The sequence below is a fragment of the Capronia coronata genome, assembly GCF_000585585.1.
Source record: "Capronia coronata CBS 617.96 chromosome Unknown acBCG-supercont1.5, whole genome shotgun sequence".
Taxonomy (NCBI): Eukaryota; Fungi; Ascomycota; class Eurotiomycetes; order Chaetothyriales; family Herpotrichiellaceae; genus Capronia; species Capronia coronata.
This window is the reverse complement of record NW_006912897.1, coordinates 2404005-2421436: the sequence shown is the minus strand read 5'-3', so window position 1 is coordinate 2421436 and position 17432 is coordinate 2404005. Positions and strand designations below refer to the sequence as shown.

The 17432-nt window shown below is 53.4% G+C and overlaps 6 protein-coding genes across 6 annotated transcripts; 2 read left to right on the top strand and 4 right to left on the bottom strand.

The window, feature by feature from the left end:
• Window positions 1–415: 415 nt before the first annotated feature.
• Window positions 416–2153, bottom strand: A1O1_06547 (uncharacterized protein; the record flags this gene model as incomplete). The annotated part of the gene is made up of 3 exons (XM_007727425.1): window positions 416–808; window positions 937–1078; window positions 1159–2153. 3 exons carry the CDS (start codon window positions 2151–2153, stop codon window positions 416–418), a joined length of 1530 nt encoding a protein of 509 aa, XP_007725615.1.
• A 1116-nt stretch (window positions 2154–3269) lies between these two features.
• A1O1_06546 (uncharacterized protein) lies at window positions 3270–5288 on the bottom strand (the record flags this gene model as incomplete). Its single annotated transcript, XM_007727424.1, has 1 exon — window positions 3270–5288. The coding sequence occupies one exon, from the start codon at window positions 5286–5288 to the stop codon at window positions 3270–3272; it is 2019 nt and encodes a 672-aa protein (XP_007725614.1).
• A 1670-nt stretch (window positions 5289–6958) lies between these two features.
• Window positions 6959–7318, top strand: A1O1_06545 (uncharacterized protein; the record flags this gene model as incomplete). The annotated part of the gene is made up of 1 exon (XM_007727423.1): window positions 6959–7318. A coding segment is annotated over one exon (360 nt), but the record flags the coding sequence as incomplete, so codon positions are not given.
• Window positions 7319–8164: 846 nt separating this feature from the next.
• On the bottom strand, window positions 8165–10256 carry A1O1_06544 (uncharacterized protein; the record flags this gene model as incomplete). The annotated part of the gene is made up of 2 exons (XM_007727422.1): window positions 8165–10032; window positions 10091–10256. 2 exons carry the CDS (start codon window positions 10254–10256, stop codon window positions 8165–8167), a joined length of 2034 nt encoding a protein of 677 aa, XP_007725612.1.
• An 827-nt stretch (window positions 10257–11083) lies between these two features.
• On the bottom strand, window positions 11084–13144 carry A1O1_06543 (uncharacterized protein; the record flags this gene model as incomplete). The annotated part of the gene is made up of 1 exon (XM_007727421.1): window positions 11084–13144. The coding sequence occupies one exon, from the start codon at window positions 13142–13144 to the stop codon at window positions 11084–11086; it is 2061 nt and encodes a 686-aa protein (XP_007725611.1).
• A 1479-nt stretch (window positions 13145–14623) lies between these two features.
• A1O1_06542 (uncharacterized protein) lies at window positions 14624–17232 on the top strand (the record flags this gene model as incomplete). The annotated part of the gene is made up of 3 exons (XM_007727420.1): window positions 14624–14701; window positions 14759–16032; window positions 16101–17232. 3 exons carry the CDS (start codon window positions 14624–14626, stop codon window positions 17230–17232), a joined length of 2484 nt encoding a protein of 827 aa, XP_007725610.1.
• Between the last annotated feature and the right edge of the window lie 200 nt (window positions 17233–17432).

The following is a 17432-nucleotide window of genomic DNA, read 5'->3' as shown; positions in this document are numbered from 1 at the left end:
CTTAGGTACTTGCCAGCTAGAAAAGAAAGTCCTTGGCCATATACACGTTGATTTCAAGTATTTCCCAGATGCTTTCCAGCTTGCCGTTCCGTTTCCAAGATGTTTGACACCAATGCAATCCGTTGTGTGTTATCAGGGGTCTCCGAAAAGAGTCAGTCCTCAGCAGTCGACAAGACATCCTGATACCATGCTACAGAACACCGGAAATGAGAAGCGGGCTATGAATCATGCTACAGTACCCCTTCATGTGCCATCGATCCAATCATTTATCGTGCGTGCTTACAGTCGTCAACCGCTTTTTCTTTTTCTTTTCCTTTTCTCCTGAGCCCTCGGTCCTCACGTTGTCTTCTCTCCTTGCTCCTCCAGCCTGGTTCTGGTTGGTAACAATGTCATCTTCTCCCGCCCATACTACTCTTCATCTCTGTCCTTGTTCTTCATCCCCTCCCTCCACAAGCCTTTCTTCCTGATTCTTCCTCTCCGCAAAGACGGCAAGCAGGCCCAAGTCATAGGTCGCCTTCAAAGAGCCCGCCGCCACAAAGGCCACCCAGAAGTGATTCCTCGCCCCGAGCACACCGGTGATGAGGGGGCCCAGACTCTGCGCACACGTCTTGACCACATTGACCGTGCCCATGACGGCGGTGCGTTCATGCGGTAAGACGATCGCCGCCAGAAACGCCGAGCGAGGCGCGACATCCATGACCTGCGTGCATGCTCGGCCGACGAGAAATACGAGCGCCCCTTCGAGCGTCGAGGGGATGGGAATCAAGGCGAGACAGATGGCGGAGGGAAGATGGGTGAAGACCATTGTCTGTTTCGATCAGTTAGCCTTTGTTTTTCTTGTTTCCGAATATCTTCGTCTCTTGCATTACAAGGAAAGGAACAAGAAGCAATCAAGTCTTTCGATGCAAGGCAACACCCACAAAGTTCCACACATACCTTGACATTCCCGATTCTTTTGGCCAGGGACGATGCCACGAGCATGGAAAGAGCAGAGATGACATTCGTCACTGAGAAGATCGATCCTAGTTTCCCCTCGGGCAGGTCGAACTTGCGCTTGAAGAAATAGGTGACCCATGATCTGTTACCATGGGCGCAGCCACGTTAGCGGAACTTTTCTCAAGTCCCAGAAGAGCAAAAGTACAGCTCAGTCGCACTTACAGCGAAGCCAGTCCGGACCCGAAACTGTCCAGGGTAAACAACACACACAGCTGCAGCAAGATGCCTCTACTCTCCTTGCTGATGTTGGGCAGTAGTCGCCATTGCTTTTTCAGGTGATTCTTTGCGTCTGTGTCATTGTCATTGTCATCTTCATCTCCACCTCCATCTCCAGGCGACGACGGTGCATTATTCCCCAGCAGTGGCGCCGTCTCGGTGGCCGCCGACGTCTTAGGCTGACCGGTAAAGTCGACCTCACATTCCCTACTCAGCAGCAGAGCCAGCCCGAGCTTGACAAGCCCGACAACTGCATAGATGAAGAAGATCAACCGATACGCCTTTACCGCCGACCAGTGTTTCTGATGTTGCAAGAGCGTGATGATCCAGCCGCAGCAGACAAACCCCAATGCAGACCCCGCCGTCCCAATCAGGGAATACCAGGCGTAGATATCGCTTCGGTGATGGCTGGCTGTGAGATGAGCCAATGTCGATTCTTCGATTGCGCGGAATGGCCCTATTTCGTTGCCACTGGGACTAATCACCCCGAAAATCGCTCCGGCCAAAAGAATCCAGTAGTTCCCAAACACCCCAAACACCACACCGCTCGCACTCATCAGTGCGGCGCCCAGAACCAAGATCCATCGTCGGCCCAGACTGTCCGCGACCAGCGTCAGAAGAAAGCTGATGACCACGTCCCCGATCAGCGTGAGCGTCATGAACAATCCGATCCGCGTGTCCGAGATGCCCAGGTCGGACAGGTAGGATGCCAGAATCAACGTCGACCCGCCGTATGCGAACAGCCGCACGAACCGCTGGAGGATCAGGATCTTGGAATCGACGGGCGCCGCGTACAGCGTCACCAGGCCGAGTTCGTTGAGTACTGCTCTGACAGATCGTTGGAGATGGAAAGTAAAGCCTGTGCCCGTGTCGGCGTCGGGGTCTGATGAGGTCGTCGCTGGTTCTGGTTCTGGTTCCGGTCCATCTTGTGACGGACTCATGTTTGATGAGGATGAGAGAGAGAGAGAGAGAGAGAGAGAGAGTTGGGATTCGCTGCTGTCAGATCAACTTGCTTGCTCTGTCAGGTCAGACTTCCTTCTTCCCTGCCAGTGCTGCCTTTCTGGCTGTGAAGCGTGTATGTTTTGCTTCTATGTTGTACATCTCACTCCGTGAGTCATTGTATTGTATATCAAGTTAGTAAGGTATGTTCATACGAATAAAAGAGCAGATAGTGGAATAGTCATCAATGATGGAATATTCTGTCGTATCATATCATCTTTCAAGTTTCGGCCGAGCTCGGTGGTAAGAATTTACTTGTAAGACTGACAATGTCGAAACCCTTGCTCGCCGACTTCAAGTTGCTAGATGGACGAGCAACTTTGGTTGAGAGTACCTCCTGAGGTTCATATCTGTAGAGGTCCGAGAACATGCTGAAGATAGGATGAATCTGACTATGAGGCAGAGCGTGGGCGAATATAGGCGCTCGACACCCTGGTTGACGCCTTGTCACTCACTCACTGGCAAGACAACCTCAATCTCAGTGTAATCCATTCATCCCTCATATACCTTATACGACACTACGACCTTACTGTGGCAGGGGGGATTGCTGTTGCCATCACTGTCTCAATGCCAGTACGAGTGAAGAAAGAGATCGAGGGACTGGCCTCACTTCCTGCGGCTTCTTGTCAATGGCAGACGGTGAGTGAACAGCCGTCACTGCTGTAAAGATCCAATACTCAAAGAACGAAGCACGACACACGAGGCAGAAACGGCTTGTTTGTTTGGAAAAATCGATTCGCTGACAGTGCGGGAATGTCACACTGTCTGGTGACCAGCCTGTGGTCTACAGCTCCCTCTGTTCCCTTCCTCCTCCAGTGCCGATTGTCTGCACTCCCCTCCGGTTGTGTCAATCTCCCTCCCTCTATCCTCCGCCTGGCCGCCTCCGCCATCCTCCTCCTGCCATCCCCCAGTACAATCGCCGTCCGCTTTTGTTCCAGCAGGACAAAGACTCCAGACAGTGCCAGCACCTGGTGTCGACCATGGGCCTCCACCTAGGCGACAGCGGTGCGGAGCATCGCTCACGCCAAACCCACTGCCACTGTCAGAAAGTCCCCGTCTTAGTAGATCAAGTCCAGACCGGGGATCCGCACAGGACCAGGCTCCACTTCCTCCATCTCGTAATCCATCTCCGGGCTCAGCTCGAGGTATGGTACCTCGGCCACCAAGAGAGAAGGACCACAAGAGGTCGGTTGCGAAGGCTGGACCTCCACAGCCTCCAGCCCGTCCATGATCTCCTGAGGTTGCAGGCTGAAGTTGCCCGCACCCCCAGACTGCTCAAACTCCATTGGAAGCTCTTGCTCCTGGCTGGCTCCTCCTGCCTCCCCCACGGCCTCTCCTCCCTCCGCTGCAGCCAACGCCGCCGCCACCATCGCCTCCAGTTGACCGTCCTCCGTCAACGGGGCCTCCAGGAGCTCCTCGAATCCTCCACAGGCAACTTCGAAACCATTGCCTGGTCCCATCGGGACGCTCCATCCCTCCTCCTCCACCGTCCCCTGATCCTCCTCGGCTCGCGGCTCCGGCTGCGGGTCGCCCTGAACTTCAGGAGCTGGCTGGTTGGCAGCCGCCTCAGTCACTAGAGCCGGCTCCATGGCCATTTCCAGGACCGCCTGCAAGTCAACCAACTGGCGTTCCAGCTCCTCGTTCGCGACCTTGACTTGTCGCAGCTCGGCCTCGACATGGCTGTATGCGAGGAGCCCCTCGTCCAAACAAGCCTGTCGGGCGCTAGAGCCCTCCTCAGCCGCCTGCCTCAAAGCCCGCTCCTGTTCAAGAGCGGCTTCGGCCCGGGCAGCACGAGCCTCCGCCTTCCGAATACTGTCCACTGACACCCGATGCTCTCGAAGCTCGTGGCGAGCCTGGCGAGCTTGAAACTCAGCCTTGTCTTGCTGCTTGCGGGCGTAGTGGCAGATGTCGGCACAGTCGCGATGCTCGTTCTTCACAGCCAGCTTCTCGATCTCCAGGGCCTTGGCCAACCCCTTGCTCTTGGTGGCAGCTTTCACCAGGTCTTCGTAATATTGGCGGTCGACGAGGACCATCCCATCGGGGGACCCCGTCGAGTATGGGACTTCGAAGTGGTTGGGCTGTCGAGGGGTTGATGGACGTGACTGGTCGTGGCTGTTCTTGCCGACGAAGGCATCGCCTTGTCTGGTCTTGGTCTCTGGGGTGAAAGCGAGAATGTCTTGGGCGCGTGTCTTGATGTTGGCCGCCAGCGGCTCAACAGCTTTCTCCTGGATAAGGGAAACCACGACGTCCTTGAGATGGAGACATTTCGTCACGCAGATTGGGAGAAGCCAAAAGAAGAACAGGTTGTCCAAGAGCCACAAAGTCTGGTACACGGCCCAATATAGCCAGTTGAAGAGTGCCAGCAAGAGGGTCGTCAGAATCCCCATCAGGAGGTCGAATAACACCTTGCCGATCTGGTAGAGCTTGCCAAGCACCGCATCGCGGGCCACCGAGAGAACATCTTGCATCTTTTCAATGTATGGCTGCACGTCGCGAGAGCGACGCCACAGGAAGATGTAACCCGCGGTGTACATGGTGTCCAAGAAGTATGGATCCAAGGGGCGACGGATGCTTCTCTCCAGTTCCCGGGGTTTGCGGTGGTATTCTTCCGTGATTCCGCGGCCATACTCGGTGAGGAGAATCAGGCGGTCCACTCGCTGCTCGTGATAGAGCTTGGTCAGGAGGAAAATGAGTGGTACCCAGAAGATGACAAAGAGGAGGATTAGGATGTGATGTAGTTGCCATGGGCTCATGGTCGTCACTATGCCGTAATCCTGGTTGAAATGGCCTGTCACAATTGCCGTGTAGGCTGCGGTGGGCTGGGGAGTCTTGACGTAAACGGTCGTTGCGCTCGTCACAGTACTCCATGGTGTCGCTGTAATGGTTTTCATGTCGACGAATGTAGTCGTGACATGTCGGGTCACGTAAGAAGGAGTGTGGCTGGCTCCGAGGGTGAGGACGTTTTGGAAGAAGGGAGAGGTTTTGAGGTTGAGTAGGATGAGATACTCGCTGGATTTCTGCTGAACGTACAGCATCACAGCGGAGAGGATGGAGATGACGCTGGTAAAACTTGCCATGATTGCAATCGTTTGACTGTTGTCTGTGCTTGACTCTGAAGATTGCAAGTCGAACCGATCGTGGAAGGTGGTAGGTAGAAAGGATGGGGGATTTTGAAAATTCAGGACGATATTTATGTGTGGGCGCAGGCGCAGACGCAGTTGGAAGTGAAGTGAATGGTCTATTGACGCGCACCGTGTGTTGTGCAGTGAATGGCTTCAGCCTCGTGACTGCCCATTGTGTTGGCCAACACCGCCTACGGTCGCCTGTTTCAGACAGTTGATTCAGCGCTCAACTGTATTGTCTCGAAGCATCTGTCTCGTGCCAAAGAGCCATTCAATCCAAGGCGTTGGATCCTCCAATCGCCACATCAATAGGCAACAATGCCATCAACCATTTGTCTCATATGTATATCGAGGTCAGGCAGCAAGTGAAGGAAGCTGGAGGGCACCCGGGAAATATCCTGCTTGGATGTTTTATGTCTGGCGGCCTCTTGCTCCTTGATTTAAGCATTTTTTCTTATTCTTTATAATTGTGACTTACTTGCAACCCGAAGCGTTTCCGGCGTCGTTTGACTTCAAAACACGGACTTACTTTCATACTACCGATCTGAGATCCTTTCCACGGGTGAGTTTGCAAGGCAGTCCTCCCGGTTTGATAACCAGTTCCAACCAACTCAAGCTGCCCGGTTTGACTTACCCAGGGCTTGATCAACATGACCCATCGTGGCAATGAGCAGGGACAAAAAGCAACTGCCTGCCATGGCTAGCAAGCGCTGAGGATTGCTTGCTCACGGGCGGTCTCATTCGTCCTCCGGTTGGTCCTTCATACGCGCCTCCCGGGCACGTACGGAAGTCCATCTTGCAGAGTCCAGCAGCACAATCCCTAGCAGGTCTCATTCAAGATGGCATGGTTAGCCATCTTGCGAGCTGCTTGTTTCCGTCAATGTTGGTGGCTTGATCCCGAGACAGCGATACTCTCGCTGCTCCTCCAGGGCCTCAGATCGCTTCAAGAAACTGCGAAAAGGGGAGGTAGGCTACTTTGCCTCCGGTTCGAGATAGCATGGCACAGCCTCATTCCAGCAAGGTGAGATTGAGACCACAAAGCCATCGTTGGTAGTCATGAAAGACATTATCAGCGTGAGCTGTCGTCAAAATCTCAGACATCGTTGGAATAAGATTTGAATCACCCACGTGATACCACGTGATACCACGTGATACCACGTGACCATAAAAATATATCGACCGACCACCAGTCTTTTTGGTTCTCCTGACTTTGTCTTCCTGTTGGTGTACTGTGACAGTAGTCCTTCTAGGTATCTCCCTGGTTTTATAAGCTGTTTCACCTTGCTTCCACCATGACGAAGCTCGGTGCTTCTCAAGAAATTTGTCTATCTGACTGAGGAAGGTGGAAAACTGACCAATCAGAAACCGAGTCGATGTTTTGGGGTCAATATCCGTGTTTCTCAACGTCCAGCCTCGTCTTTTTGTTATTGCCGAACATGAAATACCTCTTGCTCGAGAGGACGTCAAATAGACCTTTGTCCTCACGATAGGCGCGTCTTGGGCGCTTTTCATGCGACAGCTTGCTCCATAACGAACTCAATGGAAGGTGGCCGACCATGAACCACAATTCTTCCGATCTTCCAGCCCACATCTCCAAGTACCTGAGCACAATCAATACAACGGCAACAAGCCCGGGGGATGACTTGGACCTCTTTTTCCACTGTTGGATCCGTCCCAACTGTCCATCATGTCTGTCGCCGTCCAACCCGTATCCGTGCTCATGGTGCGCCACGTCCATGACCTGCGTCCCTAATACCGTCTACCCATATCCGTTCGGGATCCTGTCGCCGATCAAGTCCGCTGACATATGTCCGTTGGGATGGCGGGAGAGGTGGGAAATGCGGGCTCGTCCGTTTGATTGCCGATGCTCGAGCATGACGTTCATCAGCGTTGTAGTTGCTATTGTGGCTACGTTGGGCGGTGTGCTTTTGATATGGCTGGGCATTCGCTTCGGACAGTGGATAGGGAGGAGATGGAAAAGACGCGGAGAGGGCTGGTCGGGCCTACGCAGCCTGCATTTAATTGTACAGTCTCCTACGGAGAGTCGAACAGGGGCGATGAATCAATCAGCGGAAGAAACAACGCCGCTGCTTGCGTGACAACCCCTTTGTCTTTGATTTTGTATATGCTGGACCCAAATCAGAAGCCAATTTCATGGAGCAGGATCGAAAGTTTGTCGATATCAGTCTAGAGTTTCTTCCCCTCCTGATGCTACACCTTTGCAGACTTTACTAATGCGATATTCGACACTCATCCCGTCATCATCGACGATGAACATTCCGGAGCCGACGAATAAGGCATGTTCGAGCGCTCTGTATCGCATGGAACCAGTTTCAATGGATACCTGTATGACTGTGCTCAAGCATTTAAGTCGGCGGGTTCATCAAGGCTTACAACCCAACCCCCACGAACAGTGGCTCTGCACGAGTGAAGAGATGCGTTATTCTCGGGGTGCAGATCGGAGCGAGTTCCGGGAGAAAAGCAAGGTGACACATATACGATTGACCGAAGTCGATTGACTTCACGTGCGCACTCCGACCAAGGATGCGGCGCATCTCGGTTGTGGTGTCCACGATGCCAGTATACAGTCCGGGGAGGAAGAATGCAGTCAACGCAAAGAAGAGAGAACAGCTCAACTCGACGGCTGTGGCCGACCAGTTTCTCAAATCTGCAGAATCACAACACACCCACCAAGCCAACAGAAATGAAGTCTCCATTTTTTATATATACATTACTCGTAAATCATCCAAAAAGCCAGCCGAATTCCAGATCCGTGGCGGCAAAGAAGAATCTGGTCCATCTGCTTGATGATGGATTCGGCCTTGTCTCCATTATCCAAAATCCTGATCAATCTCATCATCCGGCTTGGTATAGACAAAGGCTCTTTTGACAAACACCTTCCAGAGGTGGTTCTTGGCCGTCTGCTTTTCCTTGTCTTTTTTCCGACTGCTTTCAACTTCCGACTGCGGTTGCCGCTCCTCAGTCGACTGCACGTCCGACTTGGACAACTTATCCCGGCCTATCCTCTCCGCGAGATCCAACCATGATCGCACGGTCAGATCTGGCATCTGATAGTGACTGTCATTATTGGTCGTGTAGAGTTTCCGATAGTGGAAATGTTTGAAGGGATCTTTCGACTTCTTATCCGAATGCATCCTTTCGTGGATATCAGTCAGATTGGCGAAGTACTGAGTATAAGACAGCAGAGACAACGGCTGAGGTGAGTAGCCTGGCCCTGGCGGTAAAGTCTTTGGAGGCGGTTTCGGAACAGGGAATTTGGGTTTGTTCTTGCGGTGCTTCTTTTTCTTGCCCTTTCTTTTCTTTTTCTTCTTCAGATTGTGAACGTCATCTTCTGCGCCTTGGTCGAGACTCAGATGGTTGTCATTCACATCGAACAGAGCATCTGCAAGATCGACGGTGGAACCCACTTCGGACTCCTTCACAGGACTCCCTATCGCCTTCGGAGCCGGATGATCACGCTCCATGCCCGTAATGTTGTAATCCACAATTCGCAATGTCGGAAAGAAGTTAGGTACCACACTGGGCGAATCGAGACTCACGCTGAACCTCTCACCCCATAGACCCCCGATGTCTTTCAGAAACTCTTCCAACTGTTTCTTCTTACCATGCTTTTTCTTCTTTTTCTTCTGCTTCTCGATCTCAGGTATCTCCGAAGACTCATAATCTCCCGGCGTAAGATACGAATAACCTGGTGGAGGTCGGGGAAGGTTAGACCACTTAACCCGCAATTCATTCAAATATTGCGTTTTCGCCGCAATGGTCAATGTATCGTCGTGTGATTCGGGGAAGAGTCCACCCGGTCGGGTGAATTCATCATCGATGCCATCGATGTCGAACTTGTAGACCAGATCCTTCACATCTTGAAACATAAAGTGGTCGACGTTCATGTGGCCAAACATCGACGAGACAATGACATCGCGATACTGGCGCATCCATAACGTGTATTTCTGGTAGCAACTCTCATCCCAGCTTTGCTTGCTCTCTGTTCTCGCAGGTGGGACGTGCCCTATCAAAATAGCTTTCATGCCTCGCTCCCGCATAAACTGTAACTGCACTCGCAGCCATTCCATATGCTCATATCCGGGGTCATTCTTGGAGTCACACCCATCAACCGCCGAATTGGAATCGAAAAAGTACAGGGTGTTCAGGCTGAAGACCGCCAGTTTATTCGGTATGACTTCGGTGAAGAACCATCCTCCTCTTGCAAATGAATGACGCTGCGCCTGCGGGACGAATTTTTGCCAGATCTCACTGTATGAACGGGTCCACTTGTTAGGGCCAGGCTGAAAGATATTGTGAGGGAGGATGTCGTTGTTTCCGAAGGTAGGGACGATTGGGACGACGAAATCATTGGTCGGATCAGGATCGTCCACATTGTCCGACTTTCCAAACACCTCGACAAACTTGTCCACGATAAATTGGTTGAGCCTGATGACGGATTTATCTGTTCGGGGAATGCTATCATCATTGTCGTGTCGAGCAGAGTCCCCGGTCCAAATCACAAAGTCCACCTGGTCTTTGAAGTGCTCTTTGATCCACCTGAACGTGGCGTTGACCAGGGAGAAAGGTGAGTCGCAACTGGTCACTTCTGCACCATAGTATCCTGCAGAACCTTTACCTCGATGACAAGCCTCGTCCGGGTCGGAATGCGCTAGGAAAAAAGGATCGGGATGGATGTCTGTGGCCCGCTGGTCAGTAAGGACACGAGATGGGAGAACAAGAACGGGCGGTGGCACCTGTAATGTGTAAGAACCTTCCCTGCAGCGGTCTAGGAGGAGGCTGCGATTTGGACGGCTCTGCAATCACTTGTTGAAGACCATCCACCTGGGAGGGCAATTCCGTAGGCGCAGCTGCCGTCAAAGCCGTGAACAGTAGCAGCAGGGCGGCCGTGAAGCGGACCATAGCTAAACGAGGGTTGAAAACCACATTGACAACCCCGGTCACAACACCAACCGATTTCTCGTCGCCGCCTCTATAAGTGTGTAGGATAAGAGAGGAGTGAAGATGTCGTCGCGGTCAAATGTTGAAGGTCCTCAAGAATCTCGAATGAAGTCGAAGCGCAGGATGATGTCATGCGTCAGGCAGCACCACAGCACGGCCGGAGTGGTTTCCGAGTCCGAGATTGAACGCTGCAGTCTGGATACTATTACTGCTACTGTGCACGAGAGGAATTTCTGGTGGTGGGTGATGTCCTATAACAGCAGCGTTGATCGGCGTCTCTTTTCAAGTTTCCTCGTGTTCGCTCGTAAAGTGGTTGTGGTTGTGGTTGATGTTGACAAAGCGAGTGACAGGAGACGGGTGACTGGTGGCGCGTAATACTCCACAGTATTGCGGTCGATGCGCCTGGCGAACAGAACTTGAACGACCTGATCTCAGGATCAAGAACAGATGTTGAGACCAGTCCCACCATCTACACAGACCCGCGATGCGTCTTGTTATATCACCATCCGTCGGTCAACGCATTCTCAGCCTTAACCCAGTTTGACTTTGCCCTGCCGTGTCAGGCCAATAAGCAACAACCAGGCACACACGTGCAGCTCGGACGGTCTCCTTAGCCCGTCAAGCCCGTCGTCTGCGTCCCTACAATCGTACCAGACGGACACCCTAGAGGACAGTATGGAGATCTGTGATGTGATGGGCCCGGCGTCCGCGGAGTACAATGGCTCTCTCGCATGTTGTCTTTGCCCCATGCACATGCCAGTTCATAACACGCAATGTGACCCGAGGGTTTAACTGCGTCTTCCAGAGAACTCATAACTTCGCCGAGGGAGCGACCCTTGTGGCATGGTATAATGGCCCTGCGCTTGATACTCCTCAGGCGGGGTAAGCATCTGCTGGTGCTGGTGCCCGGACTGGTCGTGAGCGTCCTGGTTCACAGCATGAGGAGGACCGGGTAGCTGCTCCGAAGGGATCGTACCGTAAGGATGCTGGTTGTAGGGGTGGCCTTGCGGGTTGCCATACCCGACGCTGTTGTTGGGCGGGACGTTGGCTGGACGCGCATACTGAGTAGCGCTGGCATCCATTTGTCTGCTTTTGAGTCGAGAGAAGAGGACCGCCGACTCCTGTTCGAATCTCTCCCTCATCTCCGGCATCGACCAGCGCTGACGGGCAAAGTCCAGGATCTCAATGATCTTGCGCAGACAAACTGTGGCGCGCTGACTATTGTCTAGAGGAGGGTTCCTCGAAAGCGCCGAATCCCCTCGGAAGGTGTGTGAGCTCTTCACTAGCCGGTCAAAGTCCGACCACATCACCTCCACGAATTTCTGGCCGACATATCTCGCCCTGCAGATATCAGCGTACGTCAGGTACGCATGCCAACTGACATCTTGGGTGATGGGCTGCAATAAATCTGCATATTGAGCCGAGTACTCGAACACAAGCTCCTTGTTAAGATCCGTCATACTGCAGGCCGGCACCCGGGGGTTAGGTGACACCACCAAGATCTGACAGTAGAGCCTCTCAAGGTTGAAGAGCATGAGATGATATTGAGGGAGGGTGGACGGAATGGTAGAATACCAAGCGTGGAGATCGTTAGAAACTGAGCTGGCATAGGTCGCGGCTGTCGCCAATGGCCATGGGGACCGAGACGACCACCTTGTTGTTTGATAAAATGCCGACTCGACTCGCCGGATGTCGAACAAATACAATGATGGTCCCATGGAATGCGCAAATAGTTGCGAAGAGGCCGGGTCGGACGCCGACTCAGGTAGGGGAACATCCGACGCAGAGTCGTCAGTAAATGAGAATGGCCGGTCTAAAGACATGCTCACCAGACGGTCGAGAGCGTAGGTGCAGTGGAAGATCCTGCGTCGAAGATCTAATGTATCTTTGCTGATCTTGGTTTCCGCTGGCGGTTCGCAATGCAGTCCCAAGTCGACCATGAGGCGAGATGCCATGCCGACCAGATACCAGCTGTCGAAATGACGTGGATCGACCAAGGCATATTGCACCAACAGAAGGAGAGCCTGAAGCCCGCTAATCGAACCAGGCTGAAGCACGTAATTTGCCAGGCCTCTGGCCGCCGTAACATGCTGCAGAGCAGCCTTGTAGTTTTCGTCACCCTTTCGCTGTGAGCTCGAGGCATAAGCGATCGCCAGAATCAACCGGACATTCCAAACGTCCATTGGACTGACCGATGATGCGACCGAAGCGGAGTCATGATAGATCCGGGAGAGACTGCCCATCAAGTCGGTTTCCGAAAAGAAGGGAAATAGGACGTATATCTTCTCGAGATACTGGTTGATCATGGGAGTGACGGCGTAACGTGGTGGGAGACCCCGGGTTTCGAGCTGAGAGAGCTCCTTTCTTGTTGCGGCGGACAGAACGAGTTTGGCAAAAGACATGGTGGCAGTGAAGCCATGAAAGTCGCGTGAGGTGGCGTTGACCGTCAGGAAGCCAAAGTCGCTGACCAGCTCATCAACATCGGAGGCTTCCTTTCGCCGGCTTCCACTGACAATCCGTTTTCGAGGAGGAGGCTGCTGTTGTCCCGAGCCCTCGGTCGGAACAGCATGGTGACGGGCAGACTGAACTCTGGCGTCTGCGATCTTTTTCTGGAGCCTCTCCGCGGCAGACTCCAGAGCAGCGACATAACTCCTTTCCTTGCCTCGGGCAAACTCGTCGTTGGAACTGGTGCAACTGCTTGATTTTCCTGAGCGTTCACAAGCTGAACAAGCCGGCAACTTGCCATCACATTTGATCTTTGCAGACCGACATCTCGCACAGGCCGCAACCGGCCTGGATACCCGCAGAGAAGGGTTCAAGAGAGCATCAACTGATTCTATTTTCGTCATTGTGTGAGGCGCAACCAATAGAGACCAACTCTTGACGCATACCGACGCGACCGTTGAGATGATCGTCCTTCAGAAACGGTCGAGCCAGTCGGATGGGATCCAGGTGGATGCTACTCAGTGCCCGTGGGGGGACTGGTCTCAAGATGATGGAGCTGTCGATCCGGGCGCAGAGGACGTTTATCAAGGTCTGTTGGTAGAGTACAAGGAGTCTTGGACGGACCCGTTCAGACTGATATGGATGGCAGTCGTTTCCAGGATTCACTGTACAACATACCTAGTACATCATGACAGGAATCAGCATCAGCTCAATCCACTGCTTCGCTAGCAGGGCAAGCGGCAGATGAGGCCACACAGCGGGATATGGTGTTGCAGAAATAACGATACGCCAATGGATGGACGATGCCGAGTGCCCCTTAGCCACTGCAGTTGGGTGCCGGTCGAGGCTTGACGAGTCTGACAGGTGGCTGTCTGGCCTATTACAGCTGCCAGGGGGGTTTCCTAGGGTTTAGGGAGGCTCAAGGAGCTCCCTTCCGCGTCTAGACCGGAACCTTGGAGGGAATGTTTTAACTAGCATCTACCCCCTAAGGACCCCATAAGCTCTAATTCTTGCCTTGATTGTTCCCACCTCCTGCGCCCTGCCGCCCCTTAGCCTCCTTAGCTCCTCAGGGCTACTTAGGCTCAAGCTAGGGTTAACCTTAGGTCTATCCAACTGACTTTTCTAGGCATGCAAGCCCTACCACTGCAGGCTTCCCTAGGCTCCTTAGGCTTCCACCGACCTGCAACCGTCCAGATTAGACCCGACATGCACAGCAAGCTTGTGCGCTTGCACCACGTCTAAATCACGTCAGGGTAGGAGCTTCTGGACCCTGCCATCCGTCTAACCCCTCGAAATCCTACTATCGAGCTGTGAGTGAGTGATCCCTCTCACGTTGACTGTTGTCTGCTATGCTTGTGCACCGTGTGCGGGTAGACGTAGTGCTCAGGGGATACACTGGCAGTATGTACGTACGTACGACATATCTCTTCGACCGCCCAACGAGTCATCCAGATCGATTTCTAGTCGCCGTAACTGCAAGTGTAAGGCCCACACACCTCCCTCACACTGTGATAGACCTGCGTCCCGCGTTAGTTCATCCTCGGGTGCAGATTGTACGTAGTATTGCAGGTATGGAGCACCCTTCAATTTGTCGGCCGGCTTCGGCTGCTGGCCGTTCTGGCGGCTGACAGGCTCTCTCAGGCTGCCCTGCTGCTGTCCGACCGTTGACTTGATGTGCGGCGACACGACCCAATGATGGCCGGCTAAGGCCTTGGGCGACCCTGAAATGCACCGAGGGACATACTCATGCTTTTGCGACTTCATCAGGACCGGCGCAGATGATGAAGAAAAGACGGTAGACTTTCGCGGCACGTCCAGCACACTGCATACCAGACGAACGCGTCTGGCGCCGCTTATTGATGGCAGACTGTCAAAATGCGGTCATGGCTGACTCGCCAGAGACGGCGAGGTCGCGAGACAAGGTCCATCACACCGTGACAGCGTGTGTGCGATGCAGGCAGGTAGGCTTACCGCCCCGATCTTGCCTAGAACGGACGATCATTGACAACCTGTAACAGAGGAAAACCCGATGCGACCCAACCTTGCCCCGTTGTGAACCGTGTGAAAGAAGCAATGCCCATTGCGAATACTACGATTCGGTCAAGAACAAGACGATTCCTCGCACCTATATTACCTCCCTGCAAGAAACCGTCCGCAGGTTGAACGACGAACTCAAGTCGCTGCAGAAGGAGAATGAGAAAGAGGAAGAGTATGAACCGGACCACGAGGCCATGGCTCGGGCTGCTGGCCTGGTCAAGTTCAGCGAGAGCGACGACTGTCGCTTCCTGGGGCCTTCCAGCGGGATCGCCATCACGCGCTTTGTTATGGAATTCGCAAAGCAGAATTCGGCCAAGAGGAGCATTCAAGACGTCGTCCCCCATCGTGCCGCGCAAGAGATCAAGCAGAAGTTCGACGACGAGAGTAGTAAACCCACGTCCAAAGTCTACCCCCTGATCAGCTCCGTGGCTGCACCGGACCTGCCGAATCGTGAACTCATGGATCGCCTGGTCGATATCTACATGGTGAAGGCTCAATATATGCTCCCGTTGTTGCACGAGCCCACTTTCCGCCGGGAATTGCAAGACGTCTACGCGGGTGTGACGGACCCGACACTCAACTTCCAAGTGCGCATGGTCATCGCGATCAGTATGCAAAAGCTGGACACGCAGTACGCCGGTCTTGCTGATAGCTATTACCTGGCTGCTCTTCCATTTCTGACTGGGGCGGTTCGAAAGATGGACCTCTCTACGTTGCAATGTTTTGCCTTGATCGCCCAGTATTCGCTGCTCACACCAACGAGAACAGCAGCATACTGGGTTGTGGGCATAGCTGCGAAACTGTGTCAGGAATTGGGACTGTGCGAAGAAGAAACGATCCAAAGACCGCCGTCAGGGGCACGACCGAATGCTCTCGAGGTCGATATGCGACGACGTCTGTTTTGGATCATTACTTCCATGGAATACGGCCTGTCTCACAGCCTGGGGAGACCGAGCGCGTTCGCAGTCACAGTCGACAACATCAATGTCAATTTCTTCGAGCTTTGCGACGACCGGTTCGTTACCGCCGATGGACTCCTCCCCGGACATCATCCCATCATGAAAAAGTGCATTTCCATCCATTTCTTCAGGATGCGTCTTTTGCAGGCGGAGATCAGACGGACTTTATATCTCCGAAAGCGAGAATCCCCCGTTTCGGATACTGACCCTTGGTTCGGCATGATGTTGAACAAGATTGACGATTGGGTTCGAGACTGTCCCAAGAACGATGAAGGCTCTGGGTTGAGCGAGAGTTGGTAAGGTCGATCCGTGCATATGCCGTTCATGATTCCGCGTCCACTGACTGTCATGTGTCTCTGTTCAGGTTCATCGGAAGAAAAAATACCATGATAGTATTCATGTATCGTCCCTCACCTCAAATTCCCAATCCATCATTTGAAGCCGCCCACCGATGCTATGTAGCGGCGGTGTTCAACATCCAGCTCCAGAAACGCCAGGTGGAAGCACGTCTCATTGACATCACCTGGATCTTTACCCAAGCCATATTCATGGCTCTCAACACCGTTCTCTGGTCTGTCTCATACCCCGGAATCCGCCAACAGCATACAATCGAGGAAGTCCAACGCCATATCCAAGATGCCTTGACAGCCATTGACCTATGCGCAGACCGATGGCCTGGCGTCAGGTCGGCGCAGCAACTTTACGAAAACCTCGTTCTCGGATGTCTGAAGGCGTATGATGTCGACAAGGTCGCGGAATCTCCACAATCGGACTATGTCTCGTCGACCACCCAAGACGTGAGTTCTACAACATCACAGTTCGCAAACAGTCCGGCGAGCACGGCCAACACCTCCCTTTACGGCGCACAGTCGCCTCCATCCATCCACAGCGCCCAGGCAGCCACCAACAACTTTAAGAATGCCGGAGCGAACTTCAATGAGCATATAAACCAACCCTTCCATCACCAGCAGCATCATCACCATCGATCGCGCACGCCGCCAGCATCCACGACGACCAGCGACGCCAACATACAGCCACAAACATCAACTGCCACCAGCCAGCCACCAGCACCAAGTGGCCAGTACATGACAAGCTCAGTGCCACGAACAGACATGCATTCTCTGCACTACAGTCTTCCCGGCTTTGACCCGCACAGTATGGCCGGCGGCGAATACATCCCCCCGGGCGCAAAAGGACCCAGCTCCACCTCCAGCTCCAACCAGTGGACCAGTACCAGTGCTCCCATGATGCCCGGGATCATCCCCGGCCTAACCGGCTCGCCGGACATGAACTACGACGATCTGCCATACCTGGCCACCCTCGGCCAGGAGTATTCGCAGTACATGCAGCAGTCTTACTCGTCGACATACCGATTGCCATCTCTGAGTGAAGAGCAGCAAATGGAACTCATGGCGTCTTTGGAGCAGAGCCAGCTGCCGGACGTGTCAGGTCTCGTCAGCGATGCCACCACTTTTTACTCTGCGCAATTGCCCTGAAAGAGAATGAGAATGAGAATGAGGGAGAAACGCCCAACAGTAAAAATATCCTGGACTTATCCTTCTGCAGAATAGCGCAGTGCAGGCTAAGACAGGGCACGGCACGCCTGGTCGCTCAGTCTTGGAAGCCTGCGGCCCAATGATTCTGAAACAAGGCACGCAAGCGCCTCCCAGGGCACGACCGAACCTTCTCCCTCCAA